Source organism: Epinephelus moara, chromosome 5 (genome assembly GCF_006386435.1).
Source record: "Epinephelus moara isolate mb chromosome 5, YSFRI_EMoa_1.0, whole genome shotgun sequence".
NCBI lineage: Eukaryota > Metazoa > Chordata > Actinopteri > Perciformes > Serranidae > Epinephelus > Epinephelus moara.
In genome coordinates, this window is record NC_065510.1 from 9,597,552 (window position 1) to 9,617,986 (window position 20,435).

Consider the following 20,435-nt stretch of genomic DNA (forward strand, 5'->3'; position numbering starts at 1 on the left):
TAGACCAAGAACCATTACTTTGTTTATCCCAGATAAAAATGTGCCTCATCAACCTACTTTCATCCATATCAAGTAACTGATTCCATAACTGAGCTGTACATTTCTTCCAGCAACCCTCATATGAAACTTTTCCAGCATGAACTAAGACCTGTATCGCTCACATGTGCCAGACAAGGTCATGTGATTTCACAGAATGTACCATGTAAGAGGCACATTGGGTATTTGTTGTTGTTTTTCAGTATGTCACAGCTGTTGAGCAAGACAGTAAATGTTCTGGATGTCATTTGTTTACCATGTAGGCGACGGTCTGTAATAAATGTGTAAAGATGGCTTGTTTTTCAGGACAAACTCTGACATGTTTTTTAAAGTGCACAGAAAGCCTGAAAAACAAAATTGACACGGGTACATGATCAAGCTACTTAGAGGCAAACTTGAGAGATCCATGAATCGTTCTCAGGAACTGAGCTGGTCCAGATTACATTGTCAGTATCAATCACAGAAACACCTAGCAACCTATTTTATTTGAACAGGCACAGCAGACTCATCTTGCCAAAATGGCTGAGCAGGTTGAATAGGAAAGGGGTTCAGTTAGGCTGACCTATGAATCAAAGGGACCGATGAGCTGTTCAAAAACCATTAGTTCTGTTTTTTACCGTAATTCTTTGACAAAGGTATTAAAAGAAATGAGCTCCACAGGAATGTTTTCAATAAGACCTGTAGAGCTTAATATGAGGGTGAATCATCTCTACAAACATGATGAAGTCACATGGTGATGTCTTAAATAAAGGACTAAAAGAAATGACTTAAATACTTCATACAAATAAAGATAAATTACAGAAATCTGTTGACATTTCCAGCCACTTGTGTTTTCAGTCGTCTAATTCCTACTGCCCATTGCAGGCAACAGATGCAAAGCCCCCTGGGAGTTATGGTTTATGTCCTCCCAGAGGGAATTGGCTCAATCACCTCATTAAACGAGGCTGTAACCAAGAGTGAAATTTCATCTGGGGAATATTTGTATCCACTGTGTCATAGAGTAAACAGAGCCCAGGCAGTCTAGAGTGTCCATCTGTGTATTATAGAAAACAAATTCATATAGAGGGGGGAAAAAGAGAAAGAGAGGAGGGCAGAAAAAATAAGTACAAATTAAGGAGAGTATGCAGAGCAGAATGAAACTGTAGGAGCAGTGACAGATTAACCAATGTGCTGATCATGCCAGGCACCAGTAGCCATTGATATAATTATCAGCAAAAATGAGGTTTCATCATATAAGTTGCCTTTCTTCATCCCGTCCTTAACGTCAGTATACTTTATCAAATAACCATTCTAATTCGAAAGAGTAAAACTACGCTATGTGGATGATTTTAAATGCAGTGTGGTGAAATGATGAATCACTCTGTCAGTTCACAAGTAAAGAGACTCTGAGGGCCTGTGGAGTAGAGATTAAATATGGACAGTAGAATTACATTATTATGCCAAGATTAATGTGACATTATAAAATATTTTATGTAATTCAGACTAGCCAGCTTCAGAATGTAGAAAAGTAGATTAAATCAATAAAACTTTAAAATGAACTCAAGTAGCTGGTGAAGGAATGAAATGATTGGAGTAGTATTAAAGGAAAACTCTGCCCATTTTCAACCAGGTCTGTGTCACGCTGGTGTGGGTGGTGTGTGCAGAAAAACAGTGTCAAGGAGCCTCTGTGTATCAGCAGCCCATGAGCCAAAATCTGACGGATGATGCGAAACACGTCATTTTGCATCATCCGTCAGATTTCAGCAAAGTATCTCTTTAGGTCGGAGAGAATAAGAGAGGATATAAAACAAGACAAGACTAGGCAACAGAACAGAGCTTAAAGTTGTAAGTATACCCTACCTGTTGTAGAGGAGGATATCTGGGACCCATACCAGATTGGAAGGGAAGCGCAGGTTTTGAACCCCGGGGTAGCTCTCTGCGTTCCATGATAGGTAAATGTCTGTCCAATACTGAAACAAACAATAGAGAGTTTAAATGAGACAGACGAGGTAAAGACGTAAAAACAAGAACAAAACATAGGAAAATACAGGTTAAAAGTGCTGCATGTAACTCTGGAGGAAGATGGTTGATTGAGTCCCATTCCATCCGTCTATCCATTTTCATCCGCTTATCCGGGGCCGGTTTGCAGGAGCAGCAGGCTGAGCAAAGCACCCCAGATGTCCCTCTCCCCAGCAACGCTTCCCAGCTCTTTCTTGGGGACCCCAAGGCGTTCCCAAGCCAGATGAGATATGTAATCCCTCCAGTGTGTCCTGGGACTATCATTGGGACGTGCCCGGAATACCTCTAATGAGAGGCACCCAGAAGGGAACCTGATCAGACGCCCGAACAACCTCAACTGACCCCTGGCTCCACTCCAAGCTCCCTCTGGATGTCCGAGCTCCTTACCCTATCTCTAAGGCTGAGCCCAGCCAACCCACGGAGGAAACTCATTTTGGTTGCTTGTATCCGTGACCTCATTCTTTCGGTCTCTACCCAGACCATAGGGGAGGGTTGGGACGTAGATGGACCAGTAAATCAAAAGTTCCGCCTTCCAGCTCAGCTCTCTCTTCACCACAAAGGTCAGGCGCAGGGCCTACATCACTGCATACGCCGCACCATGAGTGGTTGACTGGAAATACATCTCATTCCCGGGTCTTCAAATACCACACTTTGGATTGGTGGTTTAGTCTGACTATCAACCCAAAGCGTCAGTATTCGACAACCTGGGAATGAGACTCAACAATAACCTATCTTTCTCCAGAGTTACGTAACAGCACCTTTAAGTGAGCAAATGACAAAGCGTGAGAAAGATGAATGCCAAATTTAAGACTCTTAACATTGTGTGTCTTGGTTTGTATCCCAGCCAGGCGATTTGCTCTTTTTGTTTTTGTTGCTGATATTATTAGCAATGTTCACAGCTCTGACAGCATCACACGTTCCACAGCTTAAATAGTGTTGGTACAATGGCACGCAAACTGAATTCTCATCTATGCAGCATCTCCTGTAATATGAAGCATATCCAGTGCAAGCAACGCAGAACTTTCTTACAATTATGATCAGCCTAAAACCATCCGAAGTCAAACATTGTCCCTTTAGCTGGGCTGATATTCCATCAAACTGCTGGCTCTTACACTTTGTCTCCAGCTCTGCTAATGAAGCCTGGCAGAGAAACCTTGCCAAGCCAACAGTTGCTGGCAGTGACCCCTACACTCCCAGTTGAGTGTGGGTCCGTATTCAGCAAGGGGCTAACTGAGCCCAACATCAAAGCGTCTAAAGGCACAAAGAGTGAATGTGTGTTGCCTCTGTGCCTCTTTTCATGACTCACAATACAAAGCAAGATGATGTGTGGTCTGTGGAATAGTAAACATATTAGTGTGAGTACTGTCGTGTCTCTCTGTGGGTGTGTATGTGTGTAGTATACTGTATTTATAGAAGTCACATATAGGTGGAGGCACTCAGATGTTGTAGCCAAAGGGCACATTCTCTATGGAGCAAACACAGTCCCATTGCTAATGTGGCCACAGTGCAGTGGGTACATCTGTTTGTGCCTTTATGTGCGTGTGTGTATGTTGGTGTGTATGCATGGGCATACACATATGGATATTGTGCAATGTGTATTTTTGTGTTTGCATGAATGTGCTCTTGGGACTGTTAAATGTGTGCATGTTTCTTTTTGTGCACATGCAAATCCATCTGTGCTTCTGTCCATATTAGTGACCTTACAATCAGTCCCAAATCCTTAAAGGAGGGTGTCTGAATTGAACCATTTCAAAGAGATGCTATCCATCTAAAGGGGGCCTGCTGACATATGTCTCCACTCACGCAGCTAATGACTTAATCACTACACTTGTCAACTGTGGGCCTTGGCGGTTTGGTGCTACACAGCCTTCTTTTCATGTTGTTCACGTTGGCTGGGAAAGCACAACTAACAGCCAACAGAACAAATTACAGCTCAGTAACTTTGTAGTCTGTCAGGAATAGATGAGGAGGACACTGGGCTACATAAGGTAACAGCTGTCTAAGAATAGGTTTGGAGTTACATAACAGAAAATTAAGAAAGCGTCACTAATTTGAAACAACTATATACTTCTTAAGAGACTGTGAAATGTATTCTCTGAATGCAAGCCCCAGGAGAGGGTGTAGGATGCAAATGTGCAGTATATATCATGCATTCAAGAAAAGTAATGATAAAATAGTTGGGGAGATGATGTAATATTTAGCACTTTGGCTGCTGCAAAGAGATAATTGGAATATAAATTGCATGTAAATGATTAGTTATACTTTTATGGTTATCTATTTTTTCATGTAACTACAAGTAAATTCTAAATGTATATACTCTGATAGATATAATCCACAGACCTCAATGTGAACAGGTGTTATATGGAAAAGATTATACATCAAGTAATTCTGACCAGGTCCACAAGACATTTAAAATGTGCTCAAATCAGCACAACAACACACCTGACTTATCACTAAAAATATTACACCACCATTTCCATGGCAACGTTTTCAGTGCCAGAGGAAATACCAGAAGGCTACCAAACTGCTACAAAATGGACCGTTTAATTTTTAATTTTGATCTTTACAGCGGACTCAGTTTGATGAATGGTTGGAGGAAGATGAAGCTGCTGATGTTGTTGCTTTGGTACATACTGGACACATGCATACTCTATATATCCATGTATATGGGCTAAAATCTATAGGAAAACTCTTTACAATCCTGAAAATATTATATAGCTGAATATGTAAATATAAGCATACTGGAAGTCAATATTTGTTAAGCTAATATATCTGAAACATTTTTTGGTCTTTATTTCAAATTACCTGCAAGCGCCATGGTCCTGACTGCATCACTGTTGTGCCACAGTTGATGTTAAAGTACACTCTCTTGTGTCATATTGCTTAAGTGTACCTCGGGCTGTATATCTCTGCAAACCCAACCCCAGCCTTGGAAACCCAACCCAAACCTGAGAAGCAACCTGTTTTTTATGCCCGAACCCGACTGGAGCCCGACACAGTAAATGTAACATTATTAAAGCGCTGGGTTTTTGCCTGTCATGCTACTATTATTACCATGGTTACAGCTTTCCAGGGGTGTCAATGTCATTTTAGTTCATGGGCCACATACAGCCCCATTTGACCTCAAATGGGTCAGACCAATTAAACATCACACAGTAACCTATAAATAACATCAGCTCCAATTTTTTCCCTTTCTTTTTATGTAAAGTAGTACAGCTACATTCTGTAGACATTCATTCTTTTATAAAACAGATGAACAGCCTGAGATGTCTTAAGAAATATAAGTGCAATTTCAAAAATATGGCTCAGTTTTTCCACATTCAGTCAGTCACTGTCATGATATTTGCATTTATCCATACGTTTCCTGGTACAGATACAGGTGTGATACAGTCGGTACAGATTCTTTGAACTGCTGATTGACAATATCTTCAAACATGGTCACAATAAGCATTCATTGTTATATCACAGAACTGTATTCTGGTCAGGGTGGAAAAGCCTCTGAAGCAGAATTTTACATGAAGTAGGCAAAGCAGGTTTAACTTGCTCCTGAAACCTTGCACCTCTTAGTATAGTCATCTAGTGGGCCCAGTTGGACCATGGGGGGCGGTTCTGGCCCACAGGCTGTATGTTTGACACCCCTGCTGTATACTATAATTAGTTTATTATTTCTGCCAGCAAAGCCTGCTCTTGGCTAAAAAGGCCAGAATCTTTGGAGCAAGTACACAAAGCTTTGGATAAGGTTAGGTGATGACAAATTTTGTTTGACGTCCTCCATCATTAGCTAGCTAACGTTAACTTACATGAATATTTGCCATCTTAAATAGCCTATGTGTTGTGTTCATGTGTTGTAACATAAATAACAAACCCAGCACTGAACAAGAAGTAGCTCAACACAGACAGCATGTTCGTCAGTTTTAGGCTGAACCCGACCCAAACATCATTTGTAAATATTTGCAGGTCAGGAATCCACACTTCAATATGGACTTTTTCTTTGATAGAACGCAGTAAAAACTGTTGACAGCATGACCTACAGATTATCTAGATTCACAGCTACACAGCTCCCGGAAAGACTCTTTGCTGATAGAGTTTCAGTAAACACACTTTTGTTCACCTTCATTGTATTCAGATTTAGGCAGGAATATCCAGCACTATATTAAAGTCCAGATAAAATGGTGACCCTTTAAAGGTCACTTTTCCACCATCAGTAATCACAGGCTATAGAGGAAGAGACAAAAGTAACACTCAGTTCTTAGAAAACTTAAGCTCATTACAATTCTCACAGCTAAAAACCACATAAAATCCTATCCATTCGGATGTGAGACATTCATTGCCTGATAAACCTGTAATCCTTAAATCCTTCACGATGCAGCGAAGGTGAACCTGCCCCTTCTCCGTCTGACTGTCTGTGAGCTACTTAATGTACTTCTCAAGTCTCCTTCAAAATCTGCTGCATCTGCAAAGCACCCTTAAGCCATTACACCAAAGTGGATGCTCATATTAAAGAGATAGCTTCCTGAATAATTGATTCATTCATAACTTGTAAGCCAGTCAGCAGCCAACTCAACCTGTACGAGCGCAGGCTGTGACATCCTTAATAGGCTATTCTGACTGGGGCTGCTGTGATAATGAGGCTGTTGTTCCTACCTGACTGGCTGATGTAACATTTTCCTGAGCACTACAATGCATATTCACTGAACCATTAACTTATTGTCACCTTTCCATAATGGGATAGATGTGCTTTAAGTGAGCTAAGTAGCTTAGTTTCTGCATATCTGAATGGCAGTACAGATGTTAAGCAATCTGACAATCGACTTCTCCTCTGCCAGTTGTGTCTTAGCAACTGTAATAGGCACAGCAGGTCTGTCAGGGTTTCACGTCATGCCAAAGTGTGCATGGGGCTGTAGCAAGAGAAATACTTGGCAAAACAAGTTCAGAAGTTTAGGGGATGTGAAGTACACATTGGGTTTATCTACCCAAGGCCAAGACTTCACGACTGTGTGGAGGCAGGTTTTGAATGCTATCAGAGTTTAGGTGAATGTTAGCAGCTCTGTCCAGCTCTTTGATTTGTGGGAGTTTACACTCCACCAACACCAGCCAGCTTCACCAAGACTGCGTTACACATGTTAGTTCTCGTCTTAAAAACCTTTTCTCTTGTAATGTTAATGTCAAAAGTGACAATTTGAACAAGTACATAAGCTAAGCAATCAGTCAGGGCTAATGATATAACAATTGAATCTACATTTTATCACACTTAGCGCTGCTAGCGTTACACTGCAATACAAGAACAATGGTGTTTTTTAAATTCCATGTCCTCTGATCATCTGGTGAGGATATACTGACTTAGTCCAGTCAAAAATGTAGGCATTGTTTGTTCCTCAGACCATGGACATATTACATTTGTATGTTTTGTACGTATCATTTTAACATTTCTAAAGTGATGTATTATATGAGCTGACTTTGTCATTTGGAGGTGGAGGCGATGGTGGATGATGTGCCACCTATGCAAGATGACTGCCAAGCTGCAGATCACTGTTCAAGACCAACAAACAAATGTTTTCTTTTCTTTTTACCAAGTCATTGCTGTGTTTCCAGCTGCTTTTAAGCCACCAAACATGGGTGTTTTAGCAACCTGTTGCTGTTTTTCAATCTTAGATAGTGCCATGAGTGTTGCCAACTCTTTCCCAATGAAAGTAGCTAGCACTAGCTCCAAAAGCTAAAAGTTGCCAGATGATGCCATGGGCTTATTTGCATATTGGTTGTTGCATAATAACAAAGACATTAAACCTTTGCTGAATCAGGTTCAATAGGAAAATCCTCAACACTTGATTGAGAGCTAAGGCACTTATACAATAGAGCGTTTCACTGGAATTGCATTGCTAGGCAATAGCTTGAGTCAATGTTTACTTCCTGTCACTGGATGCAACTGCAAAACATTCCAACAGGAAGTACAAAGGGACCCATTTGAAATGTTGATGTTGTCAAGATTGAAAGGGTATCGTGCACTTTGTTGTGCTTCCAATCCAGAGAGCAAGAGCGTCGGTGTAACCATAGAACCTCACAACAACTGAACTCCAAAGGCAAGCAGTGTCTCCTCTCCTCCTGTCCCACACCTACTGCACAGCAGACGAGGAGAGTTGAGAGGGGGAGGAACACGCTGATGGCGTGGACAGGCAGGTAACTTAGCCACTTAGTCACTTTTTAGAAATAAATTTGCTAAAAGTTGAAAAGTTGACACCACAAGCAAGTATTGTAAGCCAAAACATGATATTTTCCCAACCGTAACCAAGTTTTTTTTGTGTCTAAATCTAACTGCACACTAACATTGCTGAAATGTAAAGAAACATAAAGTTTCAACATATTCTCTACATAATAATGTGCAAATGTAACATGTCTATAGTTTGCAGAAATATACAATGCCAGCATTTTTTCTGACGACTGGGTTGATTGACTTCCTGAGTCTTGGCGGTGTAGCCTCTAAACGCAGTCTCATTTTTGTGGCCATCAAGTGCATATTTATGAGACCTTTTATGGCATTCTCATTTTAAAACGCGTCAGCTGTAAAGATAAAGATGTCAGCCAGAGACAGTTTTATCAGCCAACTAATGGCGCTAATGTTAGCTCAATTAGCCAGCTTTGACTGATACAACCTGCAAGCATTACTTGTCCTGTCACCCAGCAAAATCAATTAGGAGAAGGCCTAATCAATATGCACCATTATTATCCCGCTAGAATGGCTTAGATGTAATAACAGCAACTAATGTAAAATATAAAGGCTTAAAAAGGCAGACGAAAGTAGCCCAGTGTTCAGCTCAGAAATGTGATGAGAAAACATCTTTGAAAACATGATATGCTGCCTTAATAATATAATTATCCTCGTTATCCTGTGACATAGCCTATTGCTCAGAATAAATATTTGTCATGCTATTATTTGGCTTAATATCATAGAAGAATAAAAAACTCATGCATAATATATCATTTTTGACATAACCTAATGTTATTGCCTTTTTATTTTGTGGAGAAAGAACACGCCTATGTCATTTGACACAACTGCCGAACATAAAATTTAAGATTGAATTTTATATCTTATATCACATGAGGCCCTGGAGAGTCAATGAAATGCATTAACTTCTTATGTGGGGGATCACAGAGATGTTTTATGTTGGCAACAAAAGGTTATTGGTTGCAGCTCCAATCATACCTGGCTCTCTGACTTCAAAAGCAGTTGAACACTTTTTGAAAATATGAATGGCAGAGCCCACAAGACACAAACATCACACACAGTTTCCAAAAATATACCAAATGACAATTATAACACAGTGATCACACAAGAAGTGCTTTGAGGGGAGACATACCAGCTGCAGCCAAGCGTTTGTGATCAACACCTGGTTCTTTTCATCCTGGAGGGAAACGGAGGAGACAGGGAGAGAGAGAGAGAGAGAGAGAGAACAATCAGCGGCTAGGAGACATGGCTGTAGACAGAAATTATTCTGCAGGGTGAGAAAATAAAAAATAAATACCGCATGTCTGGTAAACATGAGGTGGGATTACGAGACAGATCGGCTATGAAGTCAAACTGCAACCCAGATGACTCAGAGCTGGCGTGCACTCTGAATGACAATGATGCACTCAGCTTTATTCTGTTTTACGAGATTCTTGTGATGTAATGAGACAGAAGTTGTGTTTTGCCATTTTAAACAAATGCAATCATAAACCATGAGGAATAAAAAAAAAAACAATAAAAGAGAGCAAAAAGCAATCTGCACAGAAAATAGACTATGACACTGAGAAGAAAGGATGAGGCTCTTCTATAAAGAGATGAGTTTCTAACAATTTCTATATGCGTCATGAAAACAGAAATACGCAGACTCAGTAGCTCCAGCTGCATTTTATATTTCACAAGGGTCAGTTCATGGTCAAATGGCCAGAGAAAGAAAAAAGGGGGGAGCGTAGAGGTAGGAAAAACTAAGGAGGAGAGAGTGAGAGGAATCAAGATTGACAGAGAGAGAATCAGAACAGACAGAGGCTGAGATAATTCATCAGACAGCAAAGAGAGAAAGCATAGAAAGAAGTCAGAGGTAGAGCCACAAGGAAGAAGAGCCAAAAAAAGTCTGAGGTAGTAATGGACTTCTTTGGAGTCTGTTTTGCACAATCCTACATGACAGCGACAAGTTTTGCTCCTTGTTACACACTGGTGCACTGTGTGTTTGACGTATTACCTCTATCTTACCCTTGAAAACTGTACAAACCACTCGAGAGCATCTTCTATTCTCTTTCTCTGTGGATTAGTCCTTTTTATTTTCACAGAATCTCTCAAGTGATTTATCACGTTATCTTTACACAAGCTGGAATAACACCACAAGTCCAACCCTTTGAAAACTTTTCCTTTAATGTTACTGTGGTAAAATCAAATCATGAAATCAATTTTTCTCACTTTATTTCTTTCTGTTTCTCATCCCACCAGACCTAATCTACTGTACAGTTTTCTTTCTTATCACACAGTTTCACTGTTTTTGCTCGTTTCTTCCTGCTTTCCTCGCGCTCTCAGGATACAATTTCAGAGGTGGAACCTGAAAAATGAAGCTTGTTCTTATGCTGAGAGATAGTCACAGAGGCGTGTGTTTAGATCAGACCTTGAGGTTGTTGAATAACGAGTTTCTTAGTCCTTTACTTATTGGAGTGAGGGGCCATATCGAGGCTTTTCAAAATGCTTGGCAGTAATGTGAAGTAAGCACAGTTTGTAGTTAATGAGATAAAACTGGCAAAATCATAAGTGCAGTCCTTTTAAAGGTCTTTGAAGAGAAAATGTGGCCAGTGATAAAGTGTACGATATTTGCAGCTGATGTTGTTAGATTATAGATTCTTGAGCCACTGCACACTTTTCCTTTGACTCCATGTCACAGAGTTTGAATGAATGAATGAATGAATGAATGAGTATTTTATTTTCTTGTTTGGTAATTTACATGACCCATCGGTCATGGATGATTCAGACACATTTACCAAAAACAAACCAAACATTTGGTATGTTAACCCACCATCATCCAACAGCATAATACATAAACATCAACCAGGCACAAAACAAACATTAACCAAACCAAAAGAACATAAACCTCCCACAAATAACACTTCAAGAGACATCAACAATGGAAAAAATAACATAAAATAGAAAACACACAAACACGGTCCCCTGAGCACAAGTCACAATACACACATCCGAACAAACAGTAAGTGAATATTTAGTCAGTTGTAAAGCCACATGATTTGTGGCGAGGTTGAGCTGTATTGCATTATGCTGAGATGTGTAGTATTTTTAGTCCACCTTCATTGATGTAAATGGGAATGAACAAGTATGCTTGCGAAAACATGCCAGTGCATAAATTTAAAAAAAGGCCATGTTATCTGGTTCTACAATTTCAAACAGTTACTAGTCAACTATCAGTTGACCCCATCTGTGTAAACATGGATCTAAAAGCATTTTTGTGATGCACAGCTGAAAAACACATTCACATCACGTCACTTGACATAATGTAAATACTTCAGTGTGACTGGAAATATGTGTTGTGAGTGAGTAACATTAAGTTGAAACAACGGTGACTTTTGGTTTCACATGGGACATGACCTTTGGTCTCCTGGGCAGAAGTCCTGTTTTGTTTGATCCATCCACCTCTCCTCCCTCCCAGACTTTCTTGCACTTTATACCACGTTATTTACTCTCAGTCTCAAGTATTGCCCCAGATGGGTTTACATTGTAGTGAAGGAAAGCAGTGGACGTTCACATCTGAAGATGAGTTCTTAAATGTGATTTAATTTTCTTGAAAACAAACAAATATTTAAAACAGATGATACACTAAAATAAAATATATTACAAAAGACCTGTTTGGCTTGTGGCCTCTCATAAAAAAAGCAGTTGGGGTCCCTTTTCATATTGAAAATGCCACCCAGTTGCCAGAAAAAATGTTGGCATTGTACATTTCTGCAAACAAAGGATATGTTACATTTGCACATTATTATGTGGCAGATATGTTGAAACTTTGAGTTTCTTCATATTTCAACAATGCTGTGGTTATCATGTGGCAATCATGTTTTGGCTTAAAATAGCTGGTTTTTGTGTCACCATCCCCACTGGAAAAACAGCAACGGTTCAAAAAAAGCACCCACGTTTGGTGTCTAAATAGCCACTGAAGACACAGTAATGACTTGCTAAATTAAAATTGGATTTGTTGTTTGGTGGTTTCAAACAGTGGTCTGCAGCTTGGCAGGCATCTCCCCTAGGTGACATACCAACCCCCACCCCCTACACCTCCTGATGACAAAGTCAGCTCAAATGCTTCATCACTTTAGAAATGTTGATATGATACGTATGAAATTTACAAATGTAACATATTCATAGTTTGCAGAAAGAGTAAAATGCCAACGTTTTGATCTGGCAACTGGGCTGTAAAATGCCCATGAGTTGTTAGCAGTCCCACCAAAGAGTAATTTCCAGTCTAAACATGTCAACGTTATTGTTACCAGCTGTTGATCAGTGGAATAGTGTTAAACTGACAGCATGATGTGAATCGTGCCACCAATGATACACACAAAACAGGGACCCAGTTGTAACATCCAGCACTCCACAGGGGACATTTAACTCTGACTAAGCGTGCACATTTGCAGGTTTGAGCTGAATGACTTTATGCTTCAGATATATTTGAATCTGGATTTAAGAAACTCAAATCAGCTCAGCTTTTCCACTAAGAGGACTAGGGTTCTCATGAGTGTCTCTCCCCCTCAGGTTTCCCCACACTTTTCTCAGAAAAAGGACTTTTTGACACGAAAAATGATGCAACATAATTTATGATAATGGATAAACTACACACTCAGGTTTGGAACAACCACTAATATGAAAATGGCACAGTGGTGCAGTGGTCAGAGGCAAGAGGGTTCCTGGTTTGAACCCTGGGTGGGGGAGCCCCTGAGTTTGCATCTTCTTACCATGTCAGTGTGGGTTTCCTCCAGGTGCTCCAGCTTCCTCCCACAGTCCAAAGACCTGCAGGTTTGGTAACTGGTGACTCTAAATTGTCCGTAGGTGTGAATGTGAGTGTGAATGGTTGCCTGTCTCTATGTGTCAGCCCTGCAATAGTATGGCGAGGGTGTACCCCGCCCCTCACCCAGTGTCAGCGGGGATAGGCTCCAGCCCCCCTGTGACCCCCAACAGGATAAGCAGTTACAGAAAATAATAAATGAATGAATGAATGACTAATATGAGTAGGAGTATGTTCAAGATATAAAGATAATAACCACATGACGATCAAAATCCATTAACTTCATGTGTCTTATTATTAAGAAGAATGGATGAACTTCAAAAGGTGCTTAAACTCTGTCATCAACGACAAACAAAGCAAACTCACTGCTCTTACTTCTGTAGTGAAAATCGATTCTCACACAATCGCCGCCTCTCTCTTGCTCTTTCTCTCATCCCCGCCTCCTCATCTCTTCCTTAACTCCCTCCAATCTTATCTACCCCTGTCCTTTCTGATCTGTCCCTCTTCTAAACAGCCTCCTTTCTCCACTGCTGAAATAGAACAGCCTTCCATTGTGTGCTTCACAAAGCAACATATATTCTCTCCCTTTTTTGCGTGTGTGTGTGCAATTGAGCCAATCGTGAAGATCTGGGAGGTTGCTGTGTTTTCACTGTGTTTTGTACCTGCCCTCTCTTTTGTGGTGTTTTGTGGGATTTCTCTCAGCTGTAATAGGCAGTATCAACCCTGTCACAGCCACCATGAACACTCTAATCTCCTCATAAATCTGCTCTGATTGGTTTTAGGCAGACTGGCGAGGGATTGATGGACACTTGCATTCAGTGAAAGCTCCTTAACTGTAATTTATTGCAAGTCATCTGACATCATATTGCTAAGGACAAAAACATGCTGTCATGAATTGATGCTTTACTGTAAATCTCTGTGTAAATTGTCCCAGAACTGGCTTTTCATCTATGTTTTATCCTCAGGAGGGAACATGATGATGACTGCCATATTTGCTTTCAGTCCAGATCAGAGGATCAGTGTTTCTGAGGTACTCAACAGACAAAAATTGAAGACAAGAAATCCTGAAATCATGAATCAAATCTCAAAATCCTCTATTCTGCTCCCTGCACTAGACTTCACCCTAGATTTTCATCAATTTCCTGAAAAACAGATCTTTAACAGGGCGTTGTAAAATGGATGGTGAACAGGATGCCTTTGTGTTTTCATGGTTCACCGGATGTGGTTGAATTTCTGCAGCATGCAACACAGCGTGGTTTAGCAAGTGTCTCTCTATATTTATTTTCTGTCTCAGGCTTGATCAAATCAAATGTGAAAAAAAGCAGAAAACTGCCATTGTATTGCGCAAAGCAATACCAAACCAAAGAGGAATGTTTGGAATGTCAAGAAGAGTTGTTAAGTAACACTATGATCACCATGCCAACAGCTTTTGATGTATAGCTTTTGTAGTTTCATTTGTTTCTTCCATTCTTTCTCTCTTTCCTTTCAGACATGCATGTACTACATGTAACCTTGGAAGTGGCATATGAAGCATTCAGATTCAATACTTAGAGCAAACACTTTTGGAAACCTTATTTGCTTTCTTGTGGTGAGTAAGCCCCATTCGGACTGGATTTATTTCTCTAGACCTGTGCTGGTCAGTGATTTTAATCTTGTCTGGCACGCATATGGGTGTATTTTCTGTAATAATTGCAGCTGAACTTACCCACTGAGTTTTTTCTGCAATAACAGCTTCTTTTCCTTCCTCTGCTTTATCAGCTCAGTGTGAAATTTGATGTGAAAATGGAGGAAGTCAAAAATGTTTTTGCTACTGTGAAACACAGAAACATGTCAACACCACCATATAGGCCGATTTGGCTATTGTTATGTCAGCTGGGTACTGGTTTTGTCTTTTGGCTTGTCCTGCAGAATGTCCGCTTCTATTCAGTTAAAATGGCATCTGGAACAATGAGTTAAATTACAGAGTAGCACAGAAAGTATTTTATTCCTCTCTTCCCCCTGTAATCCTGTCCTAATGGGGCTTTAGATGAGAAGATCGATGCATCTCTCATATCTCTCTATTAAATATGAAGTTTGGAAAAGCAGTCGGTTATCTTAGCTTAGCATATGGACTGAAAACAGGGGGAACCATCTAGTCTGGGTCTGGCTAACTGGATTAATTTGTTACTTTTTGACAGAGCCAGGCTGTTTCCCCTTGTTCCCAGTCTTGTGCTTTGCATATTTCCTAAAATGTCAAACTATTGCTTGAAATAAATGTAGCAATACAGCAACATACAGTAACAGGACGTACTCCCTCACAACTTGTCAAACACGGCAGTTTGGTCAATGTTGTCTTTGTAATTATGATAGGAGCATTGGAGGAGGTCAGATGACATAGTACAAAGACTGACACAGTCCTCTTAGGAAGGAGGTCGGGGTGGATGGATGGGTCGAACAAACACAGGACTTTCACCCAGGAGACTGCCTGTCTCTAGAAGTCAACTTTGACTTATTTTAACTTTGGTAACGTACTTAACCTCACATAGTACTGTTATGTGGTAATTTATTTGCAGAGTCTGCAGGTCATGGGACAAGATTTTGATATCGGAAGTGTTCTAGTTCGGTTTGTTGTTTGGACTTCAGGTAGACAGTTTGTGTGGAGAGGCGGAACACACTGGCATAAATGCAATTTCAAAACCCTCTGGCTATGTCTGACAATAAGTCAGCTTCACATTAGGGTTTTTTTATTGATCTGCATTCATATGTATATATCGGTTTGTATAGATACATTGAAATGGCCTGCTTGAGTAGGAGGAAGTCTGGGCCGTATATCTGCTGGCTACGCCAGATATGCCCTAAATATTGACCTTTGGGTTCTGAGATTGGTTACATAGCTACGTACATAACTGAACTTTAGTAACAAGCCTGCTTATTTTAACCCAAACCACAATATTTTCTTAAACTTAACCCCCTAACTGTATTACCCTGCAGAAGGGAGCATGCATCTACTGCTAGCTCAAATGGCATTATTGAGCTAGCTATAACATTACAGCTCAGCCAAGGGACCTGCCATTAATGTTTAAATCTTGCTCTGTCACAAGTGCAAGCTTCTGGTCCATAAGTAGATGCACGCTTCCTTCTGTGAGGTAATACCGATGGCGTTTGTAGTTTGGTAAAAAGAAGACAGTTTCCACATAAAGGTCTGCGGATTATTTTGAGCAACCAGGTCATAATTTCTGGAAATAGACATTGCTGTTGAGTTTTTCAAATGTATTTTTGGTGCTTTGAGCACCACAAGCCGAGTGCCATCTAGTTCCATAGTATTTGAGAGAAGGCAGACATCTCTACAGCCAGTATCTCCAACACTCTGCAACTCACACCAAAACTATCTAGATTAACAAATAGCACTACAGGTAAGAGGAAGAATATTTGATATGGGGGTGAACAGTCCCTTTCAGTACAGATTTCTGAAATGTAACCTTAGTTTCTTTGTTTGCTACATGCACATGCTACCCCTTCACATACTGGACTGTGACCAGTCCTGTGCTCATCTGCCAGTCTGCTCGTGTATCTGTCATTATTCATGGTGATCATCATGGTGTCTGTGGGCTTTGACCTGCCCCACTTCCCTGGTTAGAGAGTTACCCAGAGCAGATGGAGGAATCAAAGGCCACATTACACACACTTATGAGCACACACACACACAACCAGTTTTACATTATTTACAACTGCCCAGTAAGCATTTATTCATATGGTCTTGCCAGCTTATCCATTATGCATCGACTTATGGCCGGTATACACTGTGCGATTTTGGGCTGTCCCAGACGAAAGATGGCCATCGTGGGAGAAACGTGGCTATATCTTTGGTTGTGGCTCTAAAACGGTGGTCTTACATCGCACTGTGAGACAGGTTCAAGGACGGCCGTTGTCAACGTCTTGCGACCAAAGATAACCTGAGATAAAATTCTGACAGTGTCAGAAATTTAGGATGACTATCTCACAGTGTGACAGCTGCTACGACCTACGTCTACTAATCAACCAATAGAAATGCAGCACGAAATGACACAATGGTCACCGCGACACCGGCGCTAAACCCAAACAAATGATCGCTTGCCATGGAAGTAAAATGAACAAAAAGAAGTCTGTGGAACTCCCAGAAAGAGGAAAGTTTGGTGGAGCTGTGACAGCAGAAGCCTTGTTTATTTGATGTTTCCTCCAGCTGCTATTAATAAAGTATATAAAATAAAAAATTATCATGACCGCGAGAAAAAAGACGCTGCATGGAAGGAAATTGCAGAGGAACTGCAACTTCCAGAAGAGCAAGCTACCTATGATGGCGCAGATGGATGACGTATGCTGATGCGGTGCACGCTGATGACGTTGCATATTGACGTACGTCGTAACCTGCGATTCAGTAGTAAACGGCCATCATACAATCTGCACACATCAAACTTGACGTCGTACCAAAGTTTATTAGATCCACATCTCACAGTGTGTCATGCAATGGTCTTATAAGATTGCTAAAATCGCACAGTGTGTAGAGGGCATTAGTGAACAATGTTGTGAACAGTAACAACTAGCAGTGCATACAAAGCAAACACACATATTCAACAGATGTATGTTTGTCTTTGGTCTTTGGAGATGTATGACTAATGTACAACAACTCAGATCAGTTTAACTGTCTCAATACTAGACCATAACTTAAGCACAACACATTTTTTGTAACTTCACCAAATTAAAAACATTTTAAATCAACCTCTCCTTCACAAAAGGCACTAAAAGTTCTCGCCACATGGTGTTTGAAACACGCCATATGTTTCCTCCCGAGATTACCTCACCTCTTGACTCTGTGTCTGTTGTTGGGAAGCTCTAAGAAAACATTTAAATGATGTTTTCTATGTGCTGTAAAAAACTTGCCTGTATTAATAATAGAACGGGAATCCTATATAACAGCCCAGTGTACGGCTCTTACCAGCATGTAGTTATCATGAGAAGACATACACGTCTTGTGACAGGACTGGCTCAGGGATGTGACGGGGTGTCGGCTTGGGTTTTTTGGATGAGTGCTCCGGCTGTGTGGTGGGGCTAACAGGCAAGGGGTTATGTGTGGGTTGAAGAGAGGATAGATGCATGAGATGAGGAACAGGAGGAAACACACAGTAAAGCACAGGGTGAACCAAGAAGGAGCAAAACATAATATGAGATGTGACAGAAACTCTACCCAAACCACAGAAGTGTCGATTTAAGAGCAGAGGGTTTGACAGGAAGGATTGTGGCCATATTGAGCTAAAAGATGTTTCTGTGTGTTTCTGGTTGTTTTTGTGACTGTGTGTTTGTGGGTGTAAAATGTAGGACACACGGATAAGAACTGGGCTTTTGAATGAAGCTTTTGTCTTAAGAAACAACTTCAAATGATACAAATGAGGAAGTAGAAACAGTGGTATTGTGTTCAGGTTTGGAGAGTGTACAGAAAGTATTTAAAGGAATAGTTTGACAATTTGAGAACTACACATACTCGCTTTCTCACAGAGAGTTAAAGGAGAACTTTGATAGCACTCTCATATCTGTACAGTAAATATAAATCTACAGCCGCAGCCAGTAAGCTTAGACTGGGAACAGCTAGTCTGGACCTGTCCAAAGCTAAAAAAAAAAAAAAAAAAAAAAAGTCCTACCAATTCCTCTAAAGCTCACTAATTAACATCTATCATCTGAATCTGTATTGTAAAAAAACATGTTGTGGTTTCCAGGGAGTTATGCATCCAAATGTTTCTTGGGTAGGTGCAATCTATTTCAAAGATACGTAAAGACAAAGAATGAAGCAAATTTTTGCCTTGCGCCTTTTGGGAAAATTTGAGTCAACCATTTGTGCAGTGCATGTTGATTGACCCCAAACAACCAATGTAGCAACTGTAGAAACATGACACAGTAATGGTCACAATGTGCATTTACATGAGCCCTAATGTTCCACTAATAATAAGAATAAAATAGCCCAACTAGAATAAAAATGCATAATCAGACTGAGCCGATACGTCCCAATTGGAAAGAATTTTCAGTGGGGTTGTAAACCTTTAATAAGCCATTTAATGTGAAAATATTAGCACACAATAACATCTGTTATATCTGTTTGGAATACATTTATTCTTTCTGAGCATATTTAACCCACATGGGGATAACATTAGGTGACGCAGGGGATGTGTACACTTCACACAGTATGCTGCAACAGCTGTTTTTACATGCCTCTCTCTGCTAATTTTGACAGATAGTTGTTCATAAATTTAAAAAATATTTAGCACTCTGTTAGTGCTACATTTTTATGTGAGTGCTCTGATTCATAAATGTAATCTTTGATTTTCAAATAGTAGCTTTATCTAACAGCTGAATTGTGAGTTGCTTGTCATAACAATTGTCTGTCGCTGCCAGAGGCAGTAGCCTGAATGTGAGACATTTGGGGAACATCAGTAAATCTTAGTGTCTATTGATAGTGTGAATGTGAGGTGTTTATGGGACATTTATAATTTGCAGCTACAGAAAATAACCTGGGTTACACTTGCATTACATACTTCTGAATTGTATCAACAGGTGGAACCACTTCTTCTCCCTCTATACGTTATGTATTGAATGAATTCAATTTTCTCAGTGAAGTTGCAAATAAATTTCCTCTTCTGTTATATTTAGAGCAGATTAGATGCTTCACAGCTGGCAAAACCACTTTGTACAAGTGAAAATAAATTATATTCTGAATAAATGCTTTGGGGCTTGTGAACACACACATCTTATTGAATCACTTTATTTAGACTCTGTATAAACAGTAAAGTTGGAATCTCTAATCAGATTGACTTCAGTGACTTCAGCTACAGTGAGGTTGGCAGACCACCAGTGGAGAGTCAATGAAGTGGTTAGCCGGGGAACCATATGATTTGCAGCCTGCCTTAAATGAGTTGGGTCAGTCATAACATAAAGCATGTGGGGCGTGCTTCAGACAATGACAGCTTGCAAAGCCTTCGCACTTTACGTAGCATATGTGATGAAGTAATTTTTGTCTTGCAATTAAAGAGGAGTGCCATTAAGTCATTTTTAAGAAACAACCAGAATGGCTGCAGCTGATGTGGAACTTTTCAAAAACAGCAACACTCAACCACAGAGATATTGATGCTTAACTGTCACAGCTCATCTCTGCACGTCACATGATCTGTAGTCTCTATATACAGACTCTACACTCAGTGAATGTAGAGTCTGTAGGCAAACCCCGGAGATCTTGCCTCCGGAAGAAGAGCGGAAGAGCCCTGGTTTCCAGTTGTAGGCTTTTTGTAGTCCGCCTGATATTGACCAATCATGTTTGAGCCGGCTGCAGTTGTTGCCAGGTTAAACGGTCCGTGCAGTGAACTAACGAGGCGGAACATA

At 40.4% G+C, this 20,435-nt stretch overlaps 1 protein-coding gene across 1 annotated transcript in view; it reads right to left on the reverse strand.

Annotated features, from left to right (window-relative positions):
• chrna8 (cholinergic receptor, nicotinic, alpha 8) overlaps window positions 1-20,435 on the reverse strand; it is a 57,101-nt gene that overhangs the window by 21,339 nt on the left and 15,327 nt on the right. The window contains exons 3-4 of the mRNA XM_050045189.1: window positions 9,387-9,431; window positions 1,876-1,985 (exon numbers count right to left, since the gene is read on the reverse strand). Of these exons, the coding sequence (XP_049901146.1) occupies window positions 1,876-1,985; window positions 9,387-9,431 (155 nt within the window). The remainder of the gene's footprint in view (window positions 1-1,875; window positions 1,986-9,386; window positions 9,432-20,435) is intronic.